The 17,035-nt window shown below is 50.8% G+C and overlaps 1 protein-coding gene and 1 non-coding gene across 2 annotated transcripts; one reads left to right on the top strand and one right to left on the bottom strand.

The window, feature by feature from the left end:
- Positions 1-1,230: 1,230 nt before the first annotated feature.
- Positions 1,231-13,201, bottom strand: MFSD13A (major facilitator superfamily domain containing 13A). Its single transcript, XM_010974496.3, has 9 exons — positions 13,101-13,201; positions 6,005-6,247; positions 5,459-5,541; positions 4,435-4,887; positions 4,159-4,282; positions 3,438-3,534; positions 2,713-2,884; positions 2,442-2,635; positions 1,231-2,053 (listed from the first exon to the last, which is right to left on the bottom strand). Exons 2-9 carry the CDS (start codon positions 6,212-6,214, stop codon positions 1,791-1,793), a joined length of 1,596 nt encoding a protein of 531 aa, XP_010972798.3. The 5' UTR covers positions 6,215-6,247; positions 13,101-13,201; the 3' UTR covers positions 1,231-1,790.
- Positions 13,202-15,815: 2,614 nt separating this feature from the next.
- On the top strand, positions 15,816-15,888 carry TRNAA-AGC (transfer RNA alanine (anticodon AGC)). The gene has a single exon. It is a non-coding gene; the product is annotated as a tRNA-Ala (tRNA).
- Positions 15,889-17,035: the final 1,147 nt, after the last annotated feature.

The following is a 17,035-nucleotide window of genomic DNA, read 5'->3' as shown; positions in this document are numbered from 1 at the left end:
TCTCTAGCCAGAGCAGGGTGGGAGGAGGGATGAGCTGAGTCTGAGATGGTGACTGGGCCTAGTCTGTCCTCTAGAGGGTGCTGTTGCACCAGTCAGGCTTGGCCAGACCTTAGTCCAACACCCAGCCTGTCAGGTGGGTACAGAGAAAATGGTGTTCACATGCAAGCTCAGGTCAGGAACTGAGGGTCCCAGCCCTGTGCACCCGCCCAAGCCCATGAATGAGACTCTACCCCAAATGAGGGAACCAGCTCTTGACATCTTTGAAATTAGAGGCTCTCAAAACTTCGATGTGAATAAGCAGCTCAGGAGCTTCTCAAAAAGCGGTTCCTGGGGCCCTTGCTCAGATACTCTGATTAATCAGTTCTCCATTTTAAATCTGTATACTTGGGGGGCTAGGAGGGGTACTGTTAGGCATTTTCCAAATGTTAACCCAGTTGATTCTCCCGACAACCCTGCAAAGTGTAGGCGTGTTGATATCCACTTTACAGCTGAGAGAATAGAGCCACAGAGAGATTACATAATTTCCCAAAGCTCTGCCCTTTGTCAGCTAGAATTTGGACCCAGGCAATACAGCCCTGGAGCAAACATCCTCAGCTGCTATGCAGACCCTCAAATAATCACTGGCCTAGAGCAGTGGTTCCTAATCGAGGTCAATTTTGCCCCTCAGGACACACTAGGCAATGTCTGGAGATGTTTGTTGTGGATGTTTAGCAGCATCCCTGGCCTTGGCCTACTAGATGCCAGAAGAATCTCCTGCTAGTTGTGATGACTAAAGAACTACCTGACCCTGAATGTCTCCAGTGCTGAGGCTGAGAAAAGCTGCCCTAGAGCAGGGGCTCTCAGTCCCAGCTGCACAGTAAAATCACACTTTCCAAAACCTGAGTGCCAGGGCTATACCCTAGACCCATGAAATCAGAATCGTGGGGAACAGAACTCAGACATCAGCATCTTCGGAACTTACAGCAATTCCAAGTTTGAGGACCTCTAGCCTAGAAACGACCACTCTTCCTTGCCCACCACGTCTAGCAGTGGTATGTGGGTACCACCAAAGGTCTGAAAGTTGTTTTGCTCCCCAAAGCCCATGCAGCTGCCGGTCTGCAGGCTCTCCCTGCAACCTCAGTGAATCTGATGCAGGAGACCCCCACTCAGCTTCAAAAACTGCTCCTTGGCAACTCTAAGGAATCATGTTGCCCAACCCACCACTCCCACACAGAGCACAGACCTCAGGAATGGGAATAGAAATGACTGACTTTAATCAGTCTGTGATAAAATGAACCTCTTTTAGAGGCCGGGTGGAGTCAGGGCACCCTGCAGTTGCTGGGGCATGCTACTTCAGGCGCAGCTGAAGCAGAGAATTCTGAGAGAAACCACTGGAAGGGGTGGGTGGGACTTACAGTTGGCTTCCTCTGACCGGACAAAAGTGGTTCCCAAGCCCACACAGAGCATCAGACCCTGCCAGGTAGGAGGATAGGCCTCTGTGTACCCCAGCAACCCCATATGACAACAGGGTGGCACCATCCCTTCTTGGTCCTCCCCATCCTCCTGCCCTATAGGAGGAAGCAGGTCCCTGAGCTCATACAGCCCAGCCCTTGCCCAAGCTGGACCAGACAGCCAAGCAGGAATTTAGACCTCAGTGATGCTCCTGGCTCAGCCCCCAGAGCTCCCACTCTGCCATCTGTCCTCCAGGCTGTACCCCAGGAAGGCAGAGGGCCAGGACACTGGGCTTGCAAAGATGGCTCCTGCCCAGGGCTACAGGCAGTGTCCTCAGCAGGCTGGCCTTGCTGCACCCCTCACACCGTCTTAACGTCCAGGGTTTGGGCCCATGACAGGTTCTGGCGCTGGGCTTTGACCATGTGCAGGCGTCTCCCATGCAATGTGAACTGGGACCAGGTGAACAGCTGCAGCAGAGCACAGATGATGGGCACCAGCACCAGCAGGTAGAAACAGCCCTGGCGGAGCGTTGGGGCCTGTGCCGGGGGTGGGGCCGGGGGCTCTGGCCAGGGCTGGGCACTCCCCACAGGGGCCAGTGGGGGCTGCTGGAAGAGATCATGACCTAGAACGAGAGAGCCCACAGAAAGAACAGGTAGGTCAGCCCTGGTCTCCTCCAAAGTCCGCAGTCCACCTCAAAGGTCACACATACATGTCCAAACAGCAACTCCCTCCCTAGAGGCACCAAGAGCAGCACCTGGCAGAGAAGGTATTCTATACATGTTTGTTGAATAAATGAGTGAACTTCTGAGAGAACGCAACCCAGTTCCTCTACCCATGTGGGGAGAGGCAGAGGAGGGGTGCCAGCCAGGGGCTGCCCAGCCCAACTCCGTTGGCCAGTTGCCATTCTCTCTCCCTTACCAGACCCAGATCCCAGGCTCATCAGCTGGTGCACCAGATAAACTCTTCCCCCTGGAGCCTAGAGAGCCCCATGCCAGCCCCTGGGCCCTCACCTGTGTAGAAGCACAAAAGCCAGGTGCCCAACAGTGGGGCAAAGGTCTGGCCTGGCTTGGTCACCAGGGCCACCATGCCAAAGAGAAGCGCTGAGGCCGCCTGCTTGCGGTGGTTCAGCACCAGGTCCTCATCCACCAGGTCAGTGACCACCAAGGTCAACAGCTTACAGGTGCCCTCCGTGAAGACACGGTTGCTGCCGGCAGAGAGAGAGCAGGCAAGAATGAAGGGGTGGGATAGAGGTGTGGGGGCAAGGGAGGGCAGGGCATATACCTGGCAATGAAGAGGCAGAGCAGGCCGGGGTGGTCGGGGCCAGCCAACAGCATGAGCAGGCTCAGGCCCAGCTTGAGCAGGAAGAGCCCCCGTACCACAGCATATACACCCCAGCGCCGGCACAGGGGCAGGAAGTAGAGGTTGTTGAGATGGGGAGCGACATAGGAGATGCCTGGGGAAAAGGGGTGTGGCTTTGTCAGGGGGCATTGCCGCAGCCTCCACAATTGCCCACATTTTAACAATCAGAATCAGAGTTTGCACAAGGTGCCAGGCTCTATGCAAAGAGTTTCACATCTTTTTATTTAGTCCTCACAACCCTTTAAGGTAAGTACTATCATTATTATTCCTAGTCTCCAGATGAGAAATGGAGGCCCAAAGAGATTAAATAAAACACACTCAAGGCCACACACTGTTTAAGCAGTCAAGACATATCCAGGCCTGTCAGGACTATAGCCCTCTCTGTGAACCAGCCACTGCGCCGCTTCACCTCTGGGTGGCGCCAACAGCAAGAAGACCACCGTGAGGACAGCCCTACCCCCTCATATGCAGAGGGCTCTGGTCCCTTCCCCTGGAAAACAGAGCTGGGGGCTTGAGGTGCAACCCCAGTGCAGATTCTGCTCTCTGTCACCTGGGCCCCAGCTGGGGAGGTGACAGTGGCTGCAGCCAAGCTAGGGTTTCTGGGGGGAAAGCCTCTGTCCTTCCCGCCTGCCTGAGCACCCACTTACCCAACAGGAAGGAGCCCGTGGAGAGGGAGATGTGGTCTGACAACAGATGCTCCAGGAAGAGGGGGAAGAAGTTGCTGTTGAAGTGGCAGTGAAAGACCTGCAACCAACACGGGCAGCAAGGAGGCTGGGGGGTGGGGGCGGAGGGGAGCGGGGAACTGGGCAAAAGCCATCGGGGAGTCAGCAGGAGCAAGAGCAGCCTTTATCGCCATGTCCCTCAACATGGAACTTGCAAGAACAAAACCTAAAACCAATTTCCTACTCTTATCTCTAATTTTGGTAAAAGTTAGAAGGAATGATAAAATTGTCATTAGAACAATTAAAAGGTTTTTCTTTTGTAAAACTTACCAATTATAAAACAATTAATGACATCTATTTCTAAATTTGGCTGACCTACATACTACATTTGTTTTAGGTATAGCATGTGGTGTTTTAAAAAGATCGTCACAGAGTTCCCAAAGAGGCATCTCTTTTTCATATCCTCACTTTGCAGGTGAGAACACGGCTGCCCCAAGAGACTGAGACCGGCCTAAGATCACATAGGGAGTTAAGAGCTCAGATGGTGCTCAAATCCGGGTCTCTAACTACCTAACTTGTATTCCTGTCATTGAACCACCCAGCAGTCCTCACATGAGGCCAGAACTGATTTCCCAGCTTCTGAAGAGCCCATGCCCTTGAAGGACGCACTCCCTAGCCATCCAGGGTCGGGGCACTGCTCCCATACCTGCACCAGGTCCATGCCCACGAACCACAGTAAGTTCCGGTGCCGTGCGAGCTGCCTGAGGTACTGGCCCAAGGTGATGCTGCCCACCTCCTTGCTGCCCACAAGCAGCTCTTCTTCACACAGGCTACAGGGCAGAGGGGAGTTAGGAATGGCCTAGGGCTGGGCAGAGCCATCCCCCACCCCAGGGCAGACACCCATCAGCGAGGGGACCCCGCGTTGCAGTCACACCCAGCAGAGTGCTGGCTAGAACCTGGAGAGCTGGGGATGGCCACTTACCTGCCGTCCACAGCCAGGGCTGGGCACCCTGGCTCCCTGCCAGCCACCTCAACCCGCTGCTTCAGCAGCCGTGTGGCCCCCACAAAGCCCAGGCCAGAGCCAGCGGCCAGTGCCACGCAGAAGGCGCGGAAGGAAGAGAAGTCTTCCTTGTTCCAGAAGGCGTAGGAGGCAAAGACAGACAGGGAGCCAGCCGCACTGAAGAGGGAGCAGTAGAAGTTGAGGTGGGTGCGGTCGTGGGCTGAGAGGGCCAGGTCAGCCAGCAAGGCGTGATGGTGCAGGTCCACGAGTGTCAGGAAGCCATCATAGAGGCACAGGCACAGCAAGAACTGCAGGCCAGCTGGGGCCCAGGGCACCCAGAACGCCAGGAATGACAGTGCCAGCAGCGGCCCGTGCCAGCCCAGTGCCCGCACCCGTGCCAGCACCACAGCCCTCGAGGACAGCCCAGTGCCTGACCTGCCAGGGAGAGGAGGGGCTGTTGGGAGATGCCCTTGCAGCCTTGGCAGGCCCCAGCTCCCCCTGCCCAGGGCCCAGAGGAAGGATGGAAGTCTAGAGTGTGGTACTCACACCAGGGTGGTCCCAGAGCCCCAAGTCCTCAGCCTCTGATTTAGGAAGCACAACTCATCAGTGGGGATACCCTCCCCTCTGCTCTTTTAGCCTGCCAGGGCTGATGGGTGACAGGATACCCATTTCTCAAGCCTGAGGGCAGTGATGGGCCCAAGCGGGGATGGGGTAAAGGAATCTGCCAGAAGCAGCAGAGAGTGTTTGCAGTACAGCACCCAGTCCCGAGGGCCTAACAAGCCAAGCTGGGGTAAATTTCTCCCCCAGGGGAGCAAGGCAGCAGCTTCAGAAGTCCACTTCTCCAACCTGGATGGAGCCTGCCTGACCTCGGGGAAGAAGAACGCCCAGACAATAGCTGAAAATAGTCCCACTTTCTTTCCCCTTTCTTTTCCCACCCCAAACACAGGTAGCCTGGGGAGGGGTGGGGTGGGACAGGACCAGCTGTGAGCACCCCCAGGAAACAAACCGGGGCTGGGAGCTGAGGAACTGACGGTCACTCAGCCAGCCGAAGAGGGGGTCGTTGAGGCTGTTCCAGAGGAGAAACACTGTCTGTGGGAAGAAGGGAGATGGGCAGGTGGGCTCGAGACAACCTCCTCTCCACGGCTTTCCCCACCCCAGCCTGCCTGCCATCCCTCAAAGATGACCCCAGCTTTCTTGCCTGCAAATCTTTGCTCAGGTCAGTCCCTCTGCTAAAACCCACTCTACCAGCCACTGCTCCCAACAACTCCCACCCATCCAGGGCCCAGCTGGTCAACGAATCCAGCTAATAAATATATGTCACTATATTACATTATAAATGTACACACATAGAACAGTGCCTGGCTCACAGGACAGCGGCCAGGAGAGCTGGTGTAATCCCCACTAAGGGGGAGTCCTCAAGGCTTCCAGCTCCAGCTTTTCTTGCCAAGTCTTGGTAGCTAACCTGGCCTGCCCCATGCTCCTGACTGGGCAGGACCCAGCCCTGCCACCTGCCCAGCTCTCATCCAGGCTGGCCACCCCAGCGCTGGCCTACCTCTCCGACCCAGAAGGCAGCTTTGTTGATCTTGTACACTGAGACAAAGGTCTCCACGTAGTAAAGCAGGAACACGTTGTGCAGGACAGAGATGAAGAGGGCCAGGGAGCCATAGACCACGGCCGTGGGCAGGCCCAGCAGCCAGGCCCTGGGCCCGCCCAGCCCCATGGCGGCAGGCCCAGCCTCAGCCTCAGGAGCATGGAGGCGCATTCATGGCCATGGGCAGTCTGGTCATCTTTGTCCCTGGGGAAGGAGGAGTCAGTTAGCTGCAGGGATCAGAGCCAGCTCTGCTCCTAACCCCAGACCTCTGAGCCATTTAAAAACTCATTTCCACCAGGGGAAAGTTTGTACATAAAACAAAACTGGGGAATTGCCAATGACGTCCAGCTAAAACAATGCTGGCCTAGATACCATTACTGCAGAGTAACCCAAGGAAACTGATAAAGGCGTGGGAAGAGAAGGCAGACATCCAACAAGCGCTGAGCCAGGTCGTGTGCTCGGGTGGTGTGCTCGGTATCTTCTTTCATCCATACTCTCCTACCTTAACAGTCTGGACATGACAAGCCTGGGCTTGAGGACATATTGTACCTACTATAGAACCTCGGGCAAGCTATTTAACCCAAGCCTCAGTTTTCTCTTCTGTAAAAAGTTTAAGTGGACAGTCATAGCTATTTAGAGGACTGTAAAGATTAAATGAGGTAACTCATGGAAAGTGCTCAATAAATGGATATTGGTTGTAACATTATCATCTTTAGAAAATCCCTACAAAGTTTGTAACACTATTGCGATATTATAAGAGAGCACCCCCTCAAGCTCAGAGATGTAAGTAATTTTCCCAATGTCACCCAGCAAAAAAGTAGCAGATTTGAACCCCGGCCTGTCTAGCTCCAAAGCCTTTTCTGCCACTTGACCTCCCAAATTGGGTTCCTATGGGTTGCTGGGGAGAATGGAGAAACCTGCTGTGATGTCAGGTTCCACAGGGATACAAGAGTGATAAGATTTGAGTCCACAACTGCTCATGCACTTTGGTTCTGGAAATTCCACCTCGAGGGACTAACCCCAAGGGAACATGTACAGAGATGTTCATGGCAGCAACATTTACCAACAGCCAAAAGTTGGACACAGCCCAGGAACACAACAAAGCGACTGGCTTGGCAAGCCCAATGCTCTCCATAAAGGCCAACTACATGGGCCACCTCAACACAAGGAAGAGAAGCTCAAGAACATGTTAACACAAAAAGAGAGAACAAATTGCAGCTTGAGTGCCTGGCTCCCAACCAAGCCAACTCATGCACAGAGACCAGCAGGCTAGACTGACCATGGGTTGGAAAGGAAATAAAAGTCAGATTTTCATTAAAGCAGTGCATCGTCTCCAACTGTAATGTACTTTCAAGTCACCTGGGGACTTTGTTAAAATGTAGATTTTGACTCCATGGGTATGGGGAGGAATCTGAGATTCTGCATTTCTAACAGGAACCCAGGTGGCACCAATGCTGCTGGTCTGTGACCACACTTTAAGCAGTGAGGTATGAAGTCTGTCCCTTTTTTTAGATTCAAAGTAGTTGTTCTCCTTTCAGAAAAAAAATCCCATGTGTGCTTGTCTGACCACCCCCCAAGAGGGAAGCTATGGGGGCTTCTTTCTCTCAAACTCCCTGTTGTGAGTCAAATCATGTCCCCCAAAAAGGTGTTTCCAACCTAACCCCCAGTGCCTGTGAGTGCGACCTTATTTGGAAATAGGATCTTTGCAGATGTAACCAAGTTAAGAAGAGATCATACTGAATTAGGGTGGTCCCTAATCCAAAGACTGGTATCCTTATTAGGAGAGGGAAATTTGCACACAGACATGGACACATACACAGAGGGAAGACAGCAATGTGAAGGTGAAGGCAAAACTTTGAGCGATACAGCTACAAAGCCAAAGAACGCTAAGGATTGCAAGCAACTTCCAGCAGCTAGGCAGAGGCAGGAGGCACTCTTTCCTAGAGCCTCTCTCCAGAGGACATGTGACCCCGCCAACACTTTGATGTTGGGCTTCTACCCTCCAGAAACTGGGTGGTTGTTTTAAGCCACCCAGTTTCTGGCAATCTGTACGACAGCCCTTAAATTTATACACCTCCTCAGGGGCTGTTTCTCCTTGAGTGCCTGTGACCCAAGCCTGCCCACAGGCCTCATTTACATGTCCACAAGCTTGCACGCACACACATGCAGAACAGAAACTTCTGTTTCCCATCAGAATCAGGCCCTGGAGGACTGACTTCAGCCCCAGTTCAGCAGGAGTGACCCCTGGCCCCGTTCTTGCCCCATGGCTCCCTGTCCCTGCCCAGCCTCCAAGGGCCTCTGCAGTCTGGCCTCTCCTGGCTGGTCCAGCCCAGCTTCCAGAAGATCTTCAAGCCACCCTCTCCTCTGTCCAGGCCTTTTCCGTGATGGTGCCTCCTACCAGCAGTACCCTTCCAGTCTCTTCGTCTCCATCTCATCCATCCTTCAGGAGCCAGCACCATGTCCTGGAGAACTTCTCCAAAGCCCGGGCCCTCACTGATGTCTCATGCCCCTGCACAGCAGACTCTCCTGCCTGCCCACACTCCAGCCTGACTGTGGGTTTCTCCAGGGCAGGGCCTGTGTCTTCACCCTTTATCTCCCTCTCAGGGAGAATGGGCTGGACTCAGCCACTCTTGCTATGGGAGTGCCGACTGGTAAAGAAAGAGACCCTGAAGGGAGAGTAAGGAGAGAATCTCAGTGGGGTCTCTCTCAGGCTCACTGGAAGCTGAGTGGCAACTCACTCAAGAGATCCGTATGTAGCCCTCACTCCCTTCGCCAACCTTGTGTCAGTCTATGCCTAGTGGTGGAGGAAAGACAGAAGGAGAATCAGCCAAAACTATCTGAAAGCAACCATTAAGTGTGTGAGATTCCTGGGGCAAGGTGATCCCACTTTGTCCCAAAGTGGTAGGACGGCCAGGTGGCCACTCCCTGGGACCTTTGAGACCCTAAAGAAACATTTGGTGGGAAATGTTCATTTTTTTTCCCTACAGATTTACTGAGGTATAACTGACATACAATAATTCGCACATGTTCAAAGTGTACCATCTGATCAGTTTTTGTAATACGTACGCACCTGTGAAACCATCACCGCAATTGAGATCAGGAACATAGCCATCACCCTGAAAGTTTCCTCAGCACTCTCCAAGTAATATAGTGGAAAGAAGACACAACTGGAGGTCTCCAAAGTCCCAATTCTACCATTTCCTACCCATGTGAACTGGAACAATTTGCTTAACCTCTCCATGCCTGTTTCCTGATCTGCAAGATGGGGCCAACTTTCCTAAAGCTACTGTTAGCAGTCCATGAGAAAATACTCTAATGCACTTAGCACAGTAAGTGCAATGAGCCACCCAGAACTTCCATACCCACCACACAAAGCTGGGGTGGAGATTAATCTAAAGGCACTTCGGGGCTATAAAGCACAATGTATACCTCTGCTGCTGTCTTTAACCCAGGTCACGTTCTCTGATTTCCCAGGGCCTTTCAGAACTCCCCTCCATCATCTCAAAGTCTTTGTCCAAAGGAAGTGAAGCCTCTCGGGCCCCTACCCAGGTGTCCAATGACCTGCCCCGGTTACTAGAGAAGGCAGACCCTGCAGGCAAGGCCCACAGCTTCCAGCAGTTATCTCCCTGCACCCACACTGGGGCAACAGTAGAAGAAAACCTCAAAGAGTGGTGAGATGGAAAGGGTATGACTTTCGCCATCAGAATGGCCTAGATTTAAATCCCAACTGCACTTCCTATTAAGTGTGACTTCAGGCAAGGTCTGAGCCTTGGTTTCTTCACCTGTAAAATGGGAGTAATCCTGCCTCTCTTTATAGGAATACAGAGAGGATTGAATTAATGTCTAGGAAGCCCAGAGCACCATGCTTGTCACATGGAAGATACTCAGAAACGCTTTTCTGTGGGCTCACTTATAATAGATAAGGGTAGAAGCAGGGGATTATCTGGTAATCAGGCCCCTTCCCATGGTAAGGAAGTTCAAGAGAAAAGACAAGGCACAAGAGGGAACAACAGAAGAGGAGGCCCTGCAAGGAGCAGGAACACAGATGATGTTCAGGAGTGCCAGAGACAACCCCCCACCCTCACCCAGGGACCAGATCTGGAGGCAAAGCAACCTGTCCCATTAAGCCTCTGCCTGGGAGAGGAAGCTGGGGGAGGAGAATGCAGGGTCACTCCAAGGTTTCTGTTCCAGATTTTGCTCCTCCATCAGGAACCGCCTTCCTCTACTAGCCCTCCCCACCCCCAACCCACCCCAACACCCTACAGAGAACAACAGCCCAGCCTCTTGGGGGAAGGAACAGCTTGGGGCCCACACCAGCCTAGCTGCATAACCTGGCTGAGATATCCTGTTACCTGCAACCAACTCCACCCCAGTCTTGGCACCTAGCAGGAGAGCTACTGGAGGTCCCACCGCCCACCCCCCACCCCCCACCCCCACTCAGGCTGCTGTGGTCCCAATTGTGTGGCCTTGGGCCAGCCACTCCCTCTCCCTGCACATCAGTCTCCTTATCTATAAAGTGGGGATGACAATGTCAACCACTTCAGATTACTGTGGGGCTGAAATGCAAAAGGTATATAAAGCACCAAGCAGAGTGCCTGGCACTTAGAAGACCATCAATAAACAGCAGCTATTCTTCTTTTTCACGTCTCTGAAGTTTGGCTTCATAGTCTTTGAAGGGTTTCAGTCAGTGTCCCCTTCTGCCAAATCCATGACTGAAGCTGTCTTTTCAGCACCCAACATTGATGCTTCTCACTGCCTGGTATATCCTGCCACCTTTCAAATTCCAGACGCCACCTCCAACCTTTGTTCATGCTGTTGCTTCCAGCTAAAATACCCTAGATGTAACTACACATCGTTTCTCAGGCATATAGGATATGCTTGGCTTTTACATCCATTTTCATGAATCCTTACAACTCTTATTACTAGTTCCATCCTCATTCTATAAATGAATATCTCAAGGCCCCGAAGGTTAAATAACTAGCCCCAAATCACAGAGCTATTAGGCGCCGGAGCTAAGATTCAAAACAGGTGTTTCTGACTAAAAAAAACCCTCATCATTTCTCACATCACTATGCCCCCTACGACAATCTTATCAAATTCTGCTGATTCAAGACCCAGTTCAGCGGCACAAGCCTTCCCAAGTACAGTAAGTCAGGTTGTCTCTCCCATTTTCCGGTCCCTTGGCTCTGTATCAGGATCCAAAAGCCTCCCTAACCCTCCTCTGGCCCCCAAGTTCCTTAAGGGCAGGGTCAGGACAGATGTGGGGTGAGGGTGGGTGAGGGTGGATTTCTACTCCCAGCCTCCTTCATCACACAGTAGGTACTCAATTAATACCTGCTGGGTTGATTTGCCCCTAAAAGGCCAATATGGGCATCCCCCTGCCGGAGCTAAAAGGCCAATATGGGCATCTCCCTGCTGGAGAGAACAGCAGCAGCCCTAGGGGGAGGGTCACCCCAGATCTCAATGTGCCCCTCAGCTCTGCGTTCTGCTTGGCTGTGGGAGTCAGAAAGAGGCAACCTGGGGAACCCTGATGTGAAACATGGCCAGCAAGGCAACAGGTGCACAAAGAGAAACAGTGATAAAACAGAAAGTAACATTTATTAAGCTTTCACCAGAGGTTAAGGAAAACTGATACAATACAGGAAGAGGGCTCAGAGCAGGGAGACACAAGACAACAGATCAGGAACCGCTTTGGAAATCACACACAGGATTGATTCTATCCTGAGGACAATGGGATCGGCGCACTGGGTGACAGAATTAGATCTGTTTGGAAGGAGTCCCCTGGCATCATGTAGAAACTCTCTCTTCTTCACCCCATCAGGCTTCTGGGAGATAAAGTAGAAAAGGATGGAAACAATACTATCTCCCTGATCTCTGAACCAACCTATGACAGGTGAGGGGCTGATGGATTTGGTGGAGGAAACCAAAAATGCCAGTCTGGGCCCCCAGAGGGAGGGGCATCAGAAGAAGGGTGGGTGTTTGCTTCTGATTCCCTTTAGAAGGACCAGATATTGTTTAAGCAGCAATTAGGGCGGAGGGGAAAATCTCCTAATAAGAATCATTGGGAGTTGGGAGCCCTGGGTCGTCTGAACCTTATCACTAACTACCTATCTGAGTTTATTCCCACTTCTACATGCAAAGTGGAGAAAATTCCATTCCTTGCCTGTCCCCTTGGATATCAAATGGATTTGAAAGGTTAAAAAAAAAAAATACCCAATGCAATTATGAGGTGTGTTCTTTTCTCAACAATCAGGTGACCTTTGAATTGTCTGCTGTGTTTCCTGTTTCACACCCTCTTTCTCTCCCTGCCCAGTCTTCCCACAGCAGGGTCCAGCCCTGGCAGGGCTGTTGGGGAAGCCCACCTTCCATGCAGTGACTAATGAGCCCATCCTCCACCTCAGGCTGGAAATGAACTTTCACCCTGTTGGAGGAGGGACCTTCTCCCTTTTCCTAACCCCACCCCCCCGCAGGTTAGTTACTACAACAGCATTGGAGGGTCAAAAACTTCACACAGGACCACCCAACCCCTCGCAAGCCACGGAGGAGTCTGGGATCAAACTAGGAGCGCTTTACTCAACAACTGGCGCTGAACCACGTGGTGGTTCCCCAGCCTGACTGCACAATAAAATCACCTGAGGAACTGCTCAAAATACCGAAGCCCAAGCCTCACCCCTGATCAATTAAATCGGAATTTCTAGGGATGGGGCCCAGCATCGATCTTTTAAAGCTCCCCCAATTGGTTCTATTACGCCACCAGGGTTAAAAGCCATTACGTTAATAAAAGGGATCCCGGCCTGATGTATCCTGCGACCCTAGACCCCAAGGAGCCCTTCTGCAAGGATTCCATCCTCACACCTTTAGCCCAAGCTTCTCCCACCCTGACCCAAGCACTCTCCCAACCCACAACCTGATCACTTCAGGGACCCCCGCAGACAGCCCCCAGGACTCCCAGAGCGGACAGCATTCCTGTCCCCCTCAGATCTGTCCTTTGTTTCTGATTGGCCCCCAGTCCGGCCCGCTCCTGCCCCCGAGACCCGGCCACGGGCCAGCCCCTCACCGCAATTGTGGCAGGCGAAGCCTAATCCCGCGGCTACCGGGAGCCAGGTGTCAACCAGTGCGCCTGCGCGCAGGCCGCTGGCGTCTTCCCCAGACTCTCCCTCCGCCCCTGCCCAGCGATTGGCTCCGCGCGGCTCCCGGGACCGCCGCTTCGGCAGGTGCCTGCGCCCGAGGCTGACGCCGCCATGTTTGTTATGGGCGCTTGCCCTTAGAGACCAAAGGAAGAACAGGGACGTGAGCCAGAAAGGGGCAGGTTGCCTGGATTCCTGACCGGCTGACCGCCTCCCTCTCACCACTACGAAGGCTTAATGTAATTTCCGTTCAAATCAACAAAGTTTTTCTGAGAGCACCCCATCCTCTCCTGGTCCTTCCTTTCAGAGAATGTAAAGATCTCAGCACCTTCCTTCAACCCTGTGGTCTGACTGGATGCACAGCTGAGACAGATAAAGAGATGGCAGTAGCACAACCTGGGACTCTCTGATGATGGATTGTGAGCGCCTCAAGAGTGGCCAGGCCCAGCTTGAGCTGTGGGCACCAGGACTCAAGCCTCAGGCACCAGGCCCTGAGAGAACAACTAAGCAGCCCAACCTTCTTGAATTAATAATAGTAATAATAAAATATAAGGAGTACTGAGCTCTCACTATGTGCTCTGCGCTGTGTTAAACACTCAACATGCATTATCTTGTTGAGTCCTCACATGTCATCCTTGGGAGGTAGGTGCTATTTTTCCCCTTTTTCAGATGAGGAAACTGAGGGTCAGGGAGTTTCAGTGATTTTCACACAGCAAGCAAGAGGCCCAGACAAGTTGGAACTCAGCTCTCCTGACTCTCAGGAGTCTTTCCTCTTCCTACCCCTGCCCAGGTCATCAAAGTCAAGTTTTGTTTTGCTCAGTCTAGTCCGATGAGGATATCCCCTTCTCCCAAAAAGTCTGTAAACCTGGTTAAGTTTCCAGGCAATCAAACAGCACACACTTCAGACCTGCTGTTTCCCTATCCTAGGATATGGAGGCAGTGAGCATGGCCTTTGGCTTCTGGGGGATCTGGGACTCAGTTCCCCAGCTCCACCACTTCTTTGTAAGGGGACCTCTTTTTGTGGGCCTCTATTTTACTCCTTCAAGTGGATTTTGTGGGAATTCTGTGAGAAATAGGGGTGTAAGTTTTGTTGTCAACAAGAGTATTGTTCCTCCTTGAGAAACTGGCAAAGGGCCATATCCACAGCAAACGGTCCAGCACAAGAGCCTAGGTGTCCAGGGGCTAGAGTCTGTTCAGCCAGTTCCTGGGGAGCCCCAGGGGTCCCATGAACCTTGCCCCCAGCATCCATCTCCCACCAGTCTGTCTCATTTTTCTCCTCCCCTATCCTGCCCCTTCAGACCCTCTATCTACCACCTATGTCCCCCTTAACCACATACACATCATCGCTCTTTTAGATTTCAAGCAACTGCTGAAACCTCTTCTGCTCCAGAAAGCCCTCATGACTAGAAGGAAGATTACCATTTCTGCCCATCCCTACCCCTTACCCACATCTATGCTTTCCCGGCTGTGAGAATAGAGGGCAAGAAACCCAGCATTCAGCATGGAGTCTGGCACACTAGGACCTCCATAAATTGACTAAAGGAGTCCCCCAGCTGTTCCATCTCTGGCTACATGTGCCTTTGTTTCAAAGCAACCCTGAGTCTTTACTTACCCTGGGTATCCAATGGGGAAACAGGAGAATTGGGAGGGCTGCCAAGGGGCCAGAACTAGATGTGACCAATGGGAAAGACTTTGGCCCCTGTGTTGCGCTTAATGCCCATGGTTACACTGTGAGGTCCCTCAGCCCTCTGACTTTATAGACAATGTAACCACTTACCCTTTTGTGTCAGCACCAGGGCTGAGCCTTGTGATTATCTGATTTCCCTTCCCAGTTGTCAAGCACAGAGCTAACTGGGAGGGGACATGGGGTACAACTGAAGATCATATCGCCTGCCTTCTTGAATCATATCAGAGTCCCTGGATCGTGGGAGAATTCTCTGCTCCCTTGGCTTCTGACCTCTCTGATCTAGGTCCCACCATGTTCTCCTCGTATCTAGTAACTCCTCCTCTGACCCCTTCACTGGGGCACTTTTTCCCAGGGCTTTCTTAGGCAGAGGGACAGTCCCCTAAAGTCCCCATTTTCAATACTCTTTTCACATATTCACTTAAATTTGTCAGGCCATAGGGACAAAGGGACAAAACTGTTAAGAGCATAGACCCCAAGAGTTCTCATCGCAAGGAAAAAATTTTTTTCTTTTTTTGTATCTATCTGAGATGATGGATGTCAACTAAACTTATTGTGGTAATTTCACAATATTTGTAAGTCAAATCATCATGCACTATGGGAATGTAAATTGGTGCAGCCACTATAGAATGCAGTATGGAGGTGTCTCAAAAAACTAAAAATAAAACTACAATATGACCCAGTAAGTCCACTTCTGGGTATCTGAAAAGAATGAAAACTCTAATTTGAAAGGATACATGCACCCCAATGTTCATAGCAACATTATTTACAAACTGCCAAGATATGGAAGCAACCTAGTGTCCACCAACAGATGAATTGATAAAGAAGATGTGAATGTACATGAGATTTGGTATACCTGGACTACAACTAAGTCATAAAAAAGAATGAAACTTTGCCATTTGCAACAACATGGATGGACTTGGAGGGTATTATGGCAAGTAAAATAAGTCAGACAGAGAGGGGTGGGTATAGCTCAGTGGTAGAGCACATGCCTAGCATGCATGAGGTCCTGGGTTCAACCCCCAGTACCACCATTAAAAAATAATAAATAAATAAACCTCATTTCCTGCTCCCCCTGAAAAAAAAGTTAAAAAAAAGTCAGAGAAAGACAAATACTGTATGACCTCATTTATACGTGGAATCTGAAAAAATAAAACAAACTAGTGCATATAACAAAAAAGAAACAGACTCACAGATACAGGGAACTAGTGGTTACCAGTGGGGAGAAGGAAGTGGGGAGGGGCAAGATAGGTGTAAGGGATTAAGAGGTACAAACTACTATGTATAAAATAAACTACAAGGATATATAGAACAACACAGGGAATATAGCCAACATTTCATAATAACCATAAATGGAAGATAACCTTTAAAAACTGTGAATCACTATGTTGTACACCTGAAACTTGTATAATATTGTACATCAACTGTATCTCAATTTAAAAAAACAAACAAGATCACTGCCCTCAAAAGGCATTAAGTGGAACCTAACAAATTGGCAGCCATGATGACACAGCCAGGGTAGCAGCTGTTTTGGTAACTTCACCTAATACCTTTCCTTCAAGATTATCCCACCTCCCATCTCTAGCCTGAATATAAAACTGCTGCTGGATAGGTCCCCAAATGTCCCACCTGAACTAATCACCTCCTCAACTTGCAGTCACCTATTAGTGTTCCTTATCTTGATTGCCTTGATTACCCACCCAGGTGACCAAGCTAAGAACATGTGTGTCCACCTCTATCCTACCCTCTCCATCTAGGCAGTTATACGGCATCAAGTCCAGGTGAATCTACATCCATGTCTCTTTTTCCATCGCCTGCTCTTGTTTTGGTTGTCAGTTTTCCTCCCCAGTCCATCCTCTACTTTGCTCCCAAGAGAGCCTCTGATCAGGGGGGGTCACTGATACAAAACTACTCAGGATGTTATATTTTGAAATTTTTCATAATAAAATTCTAGTGGAAAAGCATTTAGTGTAATGATGCAAACAACAGAAGACTTCATAGTAAAATAACCCAAACATTTCATTTTCTAAAGACTAACATGATAGTTTTTCCTAGTAATTTTTAAAATGCCCATTTCATTATGTCTTCTGTAGTTAAGTTTATATAAAGTAAACACAACTGGTTATGTATATTAAAAAACACTTCACTCAAACTAGATTAAGCAAGAAAGGAATTTATTGG

Source organism: Camelus dromedarius, chromosome 8 (assembly GCF_036321535.1).
Source record: "Camelus dromedarius isolate mCamDro1 chromosome 8, mCamDro1.pat, whole genome shotgun sequence".
NCBI lineage: Eukaryota > Metazoa > Chordata > Mammalia > Artiodactyla > Camelidae > Camelus > Camelus dromedarius.
The sequence above is the reverse complement of the archived record's forward strand: the minus strand, read 5'-3'. Positions and strand labels throughout refer to the sequence as shown.

What these genes read in the sequence shown, in the direction of transcription:
- MFSD13A (XM_010974496.3), bottom strand. Translation starts at nt 6,214, where the DNA reads ATGCGCCTCCATGCTCCTGAGGCTGAGGCTGGGCCTGCCGCCATGGGG. An exon ending in CTGCCTTCTGGGTCGGAGAG is followed by an intron (nt 5,542 to 6,004) that starts GTAGGCCAGCGC and finishes TTCTTCCCACAG; the next exon opens with ACAGTGTTTCTCCTCTGGAA. An exon ending in GCCCTGGCTGTGGACGGCAG is followed by an intron (nt 4,283 to 4,434) that starts GTAAGTGGCCAT and finishes TCTGCCCTGTAG; the next exon opens with CCTGTGTGAAGAAGAGCTGC.